We start from the raw sequence: 10,545 nt of genomic DNA on the forward strand, positions 1-10,545 counted from the left end.
TTTTCGTGCCCAGAGTCAAAAATCACCTCCCTGCAAAGGGTCGGATTTGCCCAGGGCATTCCTCTCTACTCTTCCAATCCAATGTAAAAAACATGTTTACTTCAACAATTGCTTTAACTTTCCTTGTTTTTAAAATACATTTATTGATTTATTTACTTATGGCTGTGTTGGTCTTTGTTGCTACACGCGGGCTTTCTCTAGTTGCGGCGCATGGGCTTCTCATTGTGGTGGCTTCTCTTGTTGCAGAGCACAGGCTCTAGGACTCCAGGGCTTCAGTAGCTGTGGCACGCAGGCTCCAGTAGTTGTGGCTCGTGGGCTCCAGAGCACAGGCTCAGTAGTTGTGGTACATGGGCTTAGTTGCTCCACGGCATGTGGGATCTTCCTGGACCAAGGCTCAAACCCGTGTCCCTTGCATTGGCAGGTTGGTTCTTAAAACACTGCACCACCAGGGAAGTCCTTTGTTTTCTTTGTTTTTTTGGCTGCATTGGGTCTCTGTTACTGCGCAGGATTTCTCCAGTTGTGGCGAGCAGGGGCTACTCTTCGATGCGGTGCGCGGGCTTCTCATTGTGGTGGCTTCTCTCGTTGTGGAGCACGGGGTCTATGCGCGCAGGCTCAGTAGTTGTGGTGCAGGGATTAGTTGCTCCGCGGTATGTGGGATCTTTCCCCACCAGGGCTGTAGCCGGTGTCCCCTGCGTTGGCAGGCGGATTCTTAACCACTGTGCCACCAGGGAAGCCTAATTGCTCTTTTAAATTATGGAATTTCCAAAAAGACAATTGAGGCTACAGTGGAGGGAGGCTACCTACTTCCTTTCTAGTTGTGGGGCCGGGCAGGCAGGTCCTGTTCTGACTGAAGTGAATCTGGTCCATGTTGCCCAGAGACCTTCCATGGCAGCCCTCACAAAGGCCTTTAAACTCACTGCGAGGCAGACAGCTAATCTCACCTGACACCCAAGCCTCTCATGATGGATTCACGTTTCTAGCTGGTTCTTCCGAAGCCCGATCAGGTTCAGGGGGCCATCCACAAGTGTGTCAGTGTTCTATCCATTGAATGGGCTGCCAGCCCCTCACTTCTCACCTTTGCCGTCACCCAGGCGTCCTGTCTAGTGCACTGGACCCACGGGCTGCCTTCCCCACTCATCCTTCCCTCCTGCCAGGTGTAGGTCAGGCCCACCTGTCCTTTCTCAGCCCATGGAAGCTCACTGTTTCTGCAGCGCTCTGGCTCCTGGCCTGTGCGCATGTTAGGAACGAGAGGCCCAGCAGCATTCTGACGTGTGTCTGTTTATACGTCAGCCCTGTTCCTAACAGGTTGCTCTCTTCTCCTTAAGGGTTTACAGGAGCCCTCCATGAATCAGGGACACAAGACAGACCGAAAAGAACCTAGTCTCAGCACTCGGGTCCTTCTGCCAGCTGGGCCCGCCCGAGCGCTTAATCCTGTCACGCAATCTGTCTCCTGCCTTCTCCACTCGACACGATGAGCTGCGCTTTCTGTTCAATTGAACTCCAGATCAAGATATAACAGTACGAGCAAATTACGTTAAAACAGAAATTCTGGAAAAGAAGCCCAGAGCAGCAGTCACAGGGGGAGAAGCTCCTTTCAACCATCTCCTCCCCGCCTCCATGGCTGGACTGTGGCCGCCCCTCACATTCTAAACTACGGTGCAGACTTGGGCGCCTAAAGGCCACCTGCAGGACACCCCCTGCTCCCCACCTTGGCTGATGGCAACTCCAGCCTTCCAGTAGCTCAGGCCAGAACCTGGGAGTCCCATCCGCTTTCTTCCACATCCCACCAGCGAGTCGCAGGAACCCCTTAGGGCCTCACTGCTGCTTGGACAGTCACCGTGCCTGTCCATCCACTGGGGCATCGGCCATCTTTCCCATCGTGAAGGAAACAAGATCTGAGCAGGAAGACTTAGGGAACACGGTGGAGACCCCACCCACAGGACACCCCAGGAAGGCTCAATCCAAGGCTCGGGGCCCCGGGGTTACTGTGGAAGGTTTTTGGAAGCTGATCAGGAGCACAGGGAGAGCCAAGAAGAGGCACCGATGCAGGCAGCGCAGGCCCCTGGACATCCCGGGACTTATCACAGAGCCCAACCCACCCGTTCCCTAGCCTCAGCCTACCCGACAGGGGCTGTGTCTACAGCAGGAAACCCAGGGCCACACACTGTCCAACAATGACCCATGACCCACCTGAGCCTCCAGGTTCTGTGACCAGGCCCAGCCCCTTCCCTGGGGGGTGGACCGGAAGCACCACAGATGGGAAGAACTGGTCGCACCCGGGACTAGACAAGTCTCTACCTTTATTGGCCAGCAGGCTACTTAAGGGGGATGAAGCGGGAGGAGTGGGTGGCCCCAATGCCGGGCCGGCCGTGCTTCACAGGCTTGTAGGTGATGGAGAACTCGCCTAGGTAGTGGCCGATCATCTCAGGCTGAGGAGGAAGGGAGCAGGGTGGTCAGGCGCGCGTGGGTGGCCAGGCCCCGCCCACCCTGGCCCAGCACAGCCCACACGCACCTTGATTTCCACCTGGTTGAAAGTCTTGCCATTGTAGACGCCCACCATGCTGCCCACCATCTCGGGCAGGATGATCATGTCACGCAGGTGCGTCTTCACCACCTCGGGCTTCTCCATGGGCGGCGCCTCCTTCTTGGCCTTGCGCAGCCGCTTCAGCAGCGAGTGCTGCTTCCTCCGGAGGCCACGGTTCAGCCGCCGCCGTTGCCGCGCGCTGTACAGCTGCATCAGCTGCTCACTGCAGGCAAAGCGCACAGTGCGGGCAGCCTAAACCCCGGCTCACCCCCACCGCCCGCCCACTGACATTCCCGCTTCCCGTAGAGCCCCCAAAGCAACACTCGCAGCCCTGCCAGGGCCCGTGGCGCCGAATGTTCGGGATAAAGCCCTCCGGTTCAAGAACGGCCCCGCTTCCCCCACGCTGTCTACAAACAAGGAAGCCGAGCCAAGAAAAGAGGTAGCTCAGTTGAGGCCGAACTTCGCGGGCAAACTGCTCTGCCCCGAAGGCCTCAAGAACCCAGGAGCGGGGCCACCCTGAGAAACCCACAGCCAACGAGGACCCTGTGCTGTGCCCCCAGGAAGCCGGCCCCTCCGAGCCAGACCCGCGCACACCTCCAGGAAAAAAGGCGTCCTTGGCCGTCCGCAAGCCTTCCTCCCCATCTGGGGGCCAGGGCGTCGCACCCACCCTGCCTAAAAGCTTCCAGCTCCTCCAGCCAAACTCTGCAAACTCCCGCCCACGTCCCAAATCCCAGCCTGCAGCTGCCCGATCTCAAGAGGCTCGCGAACTAGGCCAGCGTTTACATTTCCGAGCGGACGAAAACACGTCCAAATCCTCTTAAATTCGATCCTCAACATCTCTACGTGGAATTTTATCCGCACGCAGCCCCGCCCTCTCCTTTACACACGGTCTACGGCCGCGGCCGCAGGTCAGGCTGCAGCCCCCAGCCCTCGGGCCCCCCACCCCCGCCCGGCCGCCACTTACTAGGACATGTCAAGCAGCTGGTCGAGGTCCACGCCGCGGTAGGTGAACTTACGGAAGGTCCGCTTCTTCTTCTGCTCCACTTCCGCCTGCGCGGGCCGGGATACGGGTGAGCGGGACCCCGAGACCCACCTCCCAGCCTGCGGCGGCATCACCGGACCCGCGGCTCCCGCCGAGAAACGTGCGGCCCTCCCAGGTACGGAAGCCCACGGGGGCGCACCACCTCGGGACCGTCCCGGGACGGCCCGGGCGGCCCGGGGCTACGGGGGCTCGGCTGGGACAAGCGGGCCGACACAGGCCTTCCCTGCCCCGGGTCGTTCCGACACCCAGCAGGCCCGCCCTGAGCCCCCATGTCCGGCGGCGATTCCGGAGGCCTTCAGGAGGCCGCCGCAGCCGCGCAGCCTGACCCCGGCCTCCATTGCGCGGCCAGAGCTCGGATGGCGCCGGATAGGCCCGGGACAGACACGGTAACCGTGACACTCACCATCTTGTCGGCTTTTCAGAAAGGCTCGTCCTTTCTGCGCCTGCGCAGTTATCGCGAGGCCTCTCACCTGTCCCTCCCCCGGGCTGCGCGCGCGCGCGCGCTTCCGCTTTCCCAGAGGAGGACGCGCGCCCTCTGCTGTCCGGAGGCCAGAGCGCTGGCTGCGAGGAATAAAGGAGCCTCTGCCAACCTTGGGTGCTCGGACCCCCCCAGGCTGGGGCCGGCCGCCTAGTATTTGGGAGCCCCTTCCTCAACTGGGGGACGTGGGACGCGTCGCCGCCCGTTTTGGAAACTCATATTCGTGCTCCGTAATCTCCATAATGAAATTCACGTAAAAAAGTCTTTATGGAGTGCCTGTTTGCAGTAAGCGCGCTGTCTGGGTTCGGGACTGGCCCTCCCCTAGGGAGCTCGCGTCCCAGTGGGCGAGACAGACCCGTAAGAAACAAGGTCATACAGATATCTGAGCCAAAAGGAAACTCGGGGGGTTGGGACACTGGCTTTGTACAGATGGTCAGAAAAGGCTTCGCTGATAGGGACCAGCCAGCCTTTAACAGACAAACTTATATCGATATAAAGTAACAACTGGGGCTTCCCTGGTGGCGCAGTGGTTGGGAGTCCGCCTGCCGATGCAGGGGACGCGGGTTCGTGCCCCGGTCCGGGAAGATCCCACATGCCACGGAGCGGCTGGGCCCGTGAGCCACGGCCGCTGAGCCTGCGTGTCCGGAGCCTGTGCTCCGCAACATGAGAGGCCACAACGGTGAGAGTCCCGCGTACCGCCAAAAAAAAAAAAAAAAAAAGAAGATGCTGTTGGTTCCTCTCCAGCAGTCATCCTCCTCTTCTTCCTTCTGAATAGAATCCCAAACTTTATGCAAGAACCCAAAAAAAAAAAAAGTAACAACTGCAACATTGCAGTGCTAGGTTTGCAACACATAAGCATGTAATATGTCTAACAAGAAGAGCAAGGACAGGCCGAGGGATGAGAGCTATATAGGAGTACGCTTTCAATAGTCACTGGAACAAGGGGTCCACCTGAAGGCGATTCTGGTACATTAAGATGTATGTGGTACCATATGGCCCAGCAATCCCACTCCTGCGTGCATACCCCAAAGAACTGAAAGCAGGGACTCCAGCAGATTTGCACACCCATGTTCACAGCAGCATGATTCACAGTAGCCAAAAGGTGGAAACAACCCAAGTGTCCATCCATGAATGAGGGATAAACACAATGAGGTCCACCCACACAGTGACATATAATTGAGCCTTAAAAAGGAAGGAAATTTTGACACATGCCACAATGTGGATGGACCTTGAGGACATCAGTGAGAGAATCCAGACATAGAAGGACAAAATACTGCATAATCCCACCCATGTGAGGTCTCCAGAGGACCCAAGTCCATAGAGGCAGGAAGTAGATGGTGGGGGTCAGGGGCTAGGAGAGGAGGATGGGGAGTTAAGAGTTTCAGTTTGGGAAGAGAAAGTTCTGGAGATGGATGGGGGGGGATGGTTGCACAGCAATGTGCATGTACTTAATGCCACTGAGCTGTGCACTTAAAAAATAGTTAAAAATAGGGGCTTCCCTGGTGGTGCAGTGGTTAAGAATCCTCCTGCCAATGCAGGGGACACGGGTTTGATCCCTGGCCCGGGAAGATCCCACATGCCGCGGAGCAACTAAGCCCGTGCGCCACAACTACTGAGCCTGTGCTCTAGAGCCCGTGAGCCACAACTACTGAGCCCGTGTGCCACAACTACTGAAGCCCACACGCCAAGAGCTCGTGCTCCACAACAAGAGAAGCCCACGCACCTCAACGTGGAGTAGCCCCCGCTCACCACAATCAGAGAAAAGCCAGTGCGTAGCAACAAATAAAATAAATTAAAAAAAAAAAAGTTAAAAATGGCCAATCTTGTATTTTTTTTAATTTTTTTTTTTTTTTTGGCTGTGTGGCATGTGGATCTTAGTTCCCTGACCAGGGATCAAACCTGTGCCTCCTGCAGTGAAAGTGTGGAGTCTTAGCCACTGGACCACCAGGGAAGTCCCCTACCAATCTTCTATTTTGTCACAGTAAAAAGCAACCCAACAGATGTGTGTGGTAAACATTAGAACAAGCCCTAAAAAAACTCAAAAAGCACAGTGAAAAAAATTAAAAGAATTAATTTTCTAGCTACACTAGAAAATAGTCACTGAATGCAAAAGAAAGCCGTAACAGAGGCATACAAGAACAAAAAGACGTGATACATAGAAAACAGTTAAACGTTTGGCAGGGGTAAGCTCCATGAATGGATCGAGGATGCAACCAGCCCTGCACGGAGGCTGAGGTCCAGGAAGAGGGAGTGAATGTGCAAAGGGCCTGAGGTAGGAATGAGAAGATAAAACAAGAGAAAAGGCCAATGCCCTCCCCTCCCCCGCCATATGACTCCACCGCGCCTCACTCAGTTTGCGTGTGGGGCACGAGGTGACTGTCTCCAGCCCCCTACCAACTAGGCTTGGCCAAGTGGCTTTGTGGGGAGCTGGGGCTGGCCTGGAGGGGACGGGAAGTCTGAGCCCTCCTCAGCCATTTCCACAATGGGGCGGGGTGGGGGGGATAGCCAATTAGGCTTCACGCAAAGGAGGGGACGTCCCTCCGTGCCCCAGTGGGGTACAAGCACTGTGTTTGGGACTGCAGGAAGTGTCTATCAGGGTGTGAAGGTGTGAAGCGGGCTTGCCCAAGTTTATGGAGGCAAACGTGGTCCTGGGAGCTACTGGCTGGCTGGAAGGCCCTTCAATGATTGCACGCCACCCTTTGGCCAAGAGACTGTAATTTTGCAGAGAATTCATCTTGCTGATGTAAGGAGTTAACTTTTAACAATGCAACGACACATGGTGGGGACTGGAGGGTGCGGGCACGAGGTCCCCCACTCTGCCTGATCCTGCTGCTTCTGTGAACCGGAGGGATGGGAGGAGGAGGGGTGCAGTCTTGGAGGGTCATCCTGGGTCTGGGGGAGAAGATGCCCGTTTCACTAGCTTTCTGGGCTGAGCCAAGCTTCCCTTCCCCCGCAAAGTGCACTGGGCTGGGGCTCTCCAGCTGTCTAGTTCACCGCATTCTCAAGCCTGGCACACTGGAGCCATCCAGGATTTATGTTCTGAAATCTTGTCGTTTTTACGACAACAGAATGGCCCCGTCACTTCACGTGGCAGAGGGGACTCTGCAGGTGGGAACTCGTCCCACCCCGCCTCCCTGGCCCCCAGGTTCCCTCCGCATCTCTGGGATCCCCCTTTGCTGCTCCACTGCCCAGGCCTGGCCCTGCCTCTCGGGCCCTGTGAACAACAGCTGGGCCCCACCAAGTGCCCACCATGACGACCTTCAGCTCCCTGAGCTGCACCCCACCGGCCCTGAACTGGGGGTGCCGACAGCCCCCCCACCCATGTCCACAGCCCACTTCGTGGAAAGATGAGCGGCCTGCCCGAGGCCACAGTCCAGGTGTCACTCCCGCAGGGGCGGGGGAGGCCTGGCCAGCCCCACCCACGCGTGTGCAGACGTCTCTTCCTCGGAGCCCAGCAAGTGGCCTCTGAACCCTGGGACCCAGGGTCCCTCACAGTGGGTCTGCAGCTCTGACCAGCCCCACCCCAGACCAGATCCCCCAAAGCCCCAGACCTGCTGAGGAGGGCCCGGGCTCCCCGCAAGGAAAGGGGCTCCTCCCAGCAGAGGGAATAACGGACACAGCATGGGTTTCTAATCCAAACGCACTTTCTTTATTCAAACCGGTCAGCGGGGACGCCCTGAAGCCCCAAGCGCGGGAGATGGGCTGGCCCGGCCTCCTGGTCCTTGACGCCAGGGCGGACGCAGGCGAGCGCGGCCCCACGGCGCACCTGCAGATGTGGCCAGGCACGCCAGTCGACAAAAGCAAAGAATAAACAAAAACCAAAACACACTCAGTAGATTTCTTCTTTAAGCTCCCAGAGTTTCTGGACCAACGAGTCCCAACCCTCAAAGCCAGGAGTGAGGGACTAAAAACGCCCCTCACCTCCACCAGTGCCGACAGAAACCCTGTTTTAAATTAAAAAATAAGCGAGTATACATTGTAGAAAATTTCTCTTAAAAATCTCACAATTTGTAAATGTATATTTTTTTCTTTAACATAAAAGTTTACAATATACGGTAAAATAAAGGCTCAGGAAAATAATTTCAAAAAAAAGGAAGAAAAAGAAACCTGAAGTTTTGAATTAAAGCTGAAGAATTTTTTTAACCCTGTTGTTGAACCAGTGACTTTTTTATTGAGCTGATGGGTTAGAGAAAGAATACGTTTAAAAACTTCGGTCCAGATGCCCACAGCCACCGCCAGAAGCCCCCCACGCTCCAGTTGGTATTTTCCCCAAGTTTGTGATTGTCACGAGTTCACAAGTTTGAATCCTGGCCTCAGCCGCCTGACATCCTCAAGGTGCTGCGGCTAGCGTCGGTAGGGGTGGAATCCTTGTACGTTGTGGTTCTGACCGCGTCCAAAGCCACTTCCGCCGGCGGGGGGACCCCCCGATCCGGGCACCGAGGGGCCCCCGTAGGAGGGGGGCTGCTGGCTGGGGTCTGAGAAGCCCTGTCCGAAGCCCGCCAAGTCCTGTCCGTAACCTGTGGGGAAGAGCTCAGTGAGTTGGGACCACTTCCGCTTCCACTGGCACCCAGGGCCAGGGCCCTGCGCGGGGCAGGGAGTGGACCCGGAGGGTGGAGGGCCCACCTGGGAGCCTCGGCAGGACCCTGGGCAGCTGTCTTGCACAGGAAAAAAAGCAGCTCCGAGACCCCTCGGACCCCTCGTCTGTCCCGTCTGCTCTCAGCCCCTTTCCCCACTCACTGCCCTGCCCTCACGGCCAGAGAGGCCCTTGAGCCTGGAGACACAGATTATCTGGCCTGCCTTGGTGGACCACAGGCTTCTAGAAAGTTTGTCCTCGGGTGGAACACAGGGTGGACTCAGCACAGAATTCAGGATGGGAGGAAACGTGACAGGCCAGCCTGAGGTACAGGTACAGAGCTTGGCCCTGACGGTGCTGCCTGCACAGCCCGTCCAGGTCGGGCAGCCCCTCCTCCAAGCAGGAGCAGACCCGCACCATGCGCGGCGGAGGGGGTCGTCCCGGGGGCCCAGACGCCCACCGTACTGCCCCATGGAAGGAGAGCTCGGGGCCAGCGGGGCAGTGGCCGGCCGAGATCCTTGCCCCGGCAAGGGCCCGTCCCCGAGGGCACCGCCGAGTCCACCCCCGCCCAGGATGGCAGAGGAGGCGACATCGTGGCCCGGGCGCAGGCAGTGGGGACCGTGGAGGAGGAGGCGCCACCTACCTAGGCCACATCACTGCTCAGCCTGACCATAAGAGTGTAAACAAAGTGAGGGCCGAAGCCTGGCGGCTCTGGAGAAGAGGTACCCAGGCCTGGCAAAAGACGAGACCAGGCTGACTGCCCCAGGCGGCCTCGGCAGAGGAGCAGGGGTGGGGAGGGGCACACGCGCTGTCGCTCGCACACCCCCACCGGGGGCCGGCGACCCCACACCCGCCACCGCCGCCGCGTCCTGCTCCGGGTGAGGCGAGAACCCACATGCTCAGGGACCGCGGCTAGGCAAGGCCCCCAGGGGAACAAGAGCGTGCAGTGTAGGGGTGCTGGGGGCATCTGCTCAGCGCCAGCAGAGCCCCAGGCCCACCCTGTCCCCACAGGAGCTCCTCTGCTGGGTGCAGACCCCGGGCTCCAGCATCTACCTGGCAAGCACCCTTAGGGACGCACAATGCTGACGTCGCACGGCCCTCACACCCGCCCTGCGCCCTACAAACCCAGACACCCAAAGGCGGCAGGGCCTGCCGGGGCGCCCCCAGGCACAGGCCCCGGACATCTGCCAGCCGCGGATGCTCCTCCGCGCCAGCGCCCTGGCCGAGACCCCAGAAATCAAGCGCCTGCTTCAGGCCCGCTCGAGACTGGGTCTCTCAAGCTCTCCCCGTGGCGCGTGGATGCGGGGAGCGAGGCACTCACCGTACTGGCTGTACGGGAAGTCGGGCTGTGCCGACGGCGGTTTGCTCATGTCCGGGGCGGCCTGAGACGGAGGCGGTGGGAAGGCCAGAGGTGCAGCCCCCGGAGTGGCCGGCGGTGGGGGGACCCCCGGGGGGGCGAACTGATCTGGTGGGGGAGGTGGAGGCCCGTAACCAAAACCTGCAGGCAGACAGACAGGAAAGACAGACACAGACGCGGTGCTCGCCCTTGGCGAGCCGCCCGGACCACCTCCACCCCAGCAGCCTGGCCTCGAGGACACCCATAGGCCGGGCCCGCAGCCGAGGAAACGACACCCGCCGGGCACAGCCCGCCAGCCGCCAGCCTGGTAGCACATGCCTAGTGGGGCAGGGCCACAGCCCGGGTGGCCTTGGGAAAGCGGGAAGTCGTGAGACGCCCTTGAAGGGCGCGCCGCTCTTTCTCGTCAGAAATGAAACTGGCCGGGGGCTGTGCCAGGAGCAGGCGCCCCTCCTGTAAGGGCACGCGGTCATCAGGTGCCCCGCAGGCCCTGGTCCGGGCTACAGGGCTGCACTGCCCGGTCCCAGGGGCGGGGGGGTGGGGGGGGGGGGGGGGCGGGTCCCTGGCCACCGGG

General features: G+C 59.0%; 2 protein-coding genes across 11 annotated transcripts in view; both read right to left on the bottom strand.

Annotated features, from left to right (window-relative positions):
* Window positions 1-2,283: 2,283 nt before the first annotated feature.
* Window positions 2,284-4,029, bottom strand: RPS15 (ribosomal protein S15). Its single transcript, XM_024134464.3, has 4 exons — window positions 3,970-4,029; window positions 3,489-3,574; window positions 2,513-2,747; window positions 2,284-2,429 (listed from the first exon to the last, which is right to left on the bottom strand). The coding sequence occupies exons 1-4, from the start codon at window positions 3,970-3,972 to the stop codon at window positions 2,316-2,318; spliced, it is 438 nt and encodes a 145-aa protein (XP_023990232.1). The 5' UTR covers window positions 3,973-4,029; the 3' UTR covers window positions 2,284-2,315.
* A 3,641-nt stretch (window positions 4,030-7,670) lies between these two features.
* DAZAP1 (DAZ associated protein 1) overlaps window positions 7,671-10,545 on the bottom strand; it is a 22,057-nt gene continuing 19,182 nt past the window's right edge. For 8 of the 10 annotated variants that reach the window (XM_024134278.3, XM_024134277.3, XM_028484656.2 and 5 more), the window contains 2 exons: window positions 9,939-10,115; window positions 7,671-8,561 (listed from right to left, as the gene is read on the bottom strand). In XM_024134278.3, coding sequence (XP_023990046.1) covers window positions 8,389-8,561; window positions 9,939-10,115 — 350 coding nt within the window. In that variant the 3' untranslated portion in view covers window positions 7,671-8,388. Of the gene's footprint in view, window positions 8,562-9,260; window positions 9,350-9,938; window positions 10,116-10,545 lie in introns of all 10 variants that reach the window. The other 2 variants (XM_028484659.2, XM_028484658.2) reach the window with 1 other exon arrangement.

This window comes from Physeter macrocephalus, unplaced genomic scaffold (assembly GCF_002837175.3).
Source record: "Physeter macrocephalus isolate SW-GA unplaced genomic scaffold, ASM283717v5 random_208, whole genome shotgun sequence".
NCBI classification, from domain to species: domain Eukaryota; kingdom Metazoa; phylum Chordata; class Mammalia; order Artiodactyla; family Physeteridae; genus Physeter; species Physeter macrocephalus.

Bases quoted from the DNA above. Each gene is read 5' to 3' on its own strand.
- RPS15 (XM_024134464.3), bottom strand. The intron at 2,748-3,488 runs GTAAGTGGCGGC...CTTTGCCTGCAG, and splicing joins CAGCTGCTTGACATGTCCTA to TGAGCAGCTGATGCAGCTGT. The intron at 2,430-2,512 runs GTGCGTGTGGGC...CTTCCTCCTCAG, and splicing joins TCAACCAGGTGGAAATCAAG to CCTGAGATGATCGGCCACTA.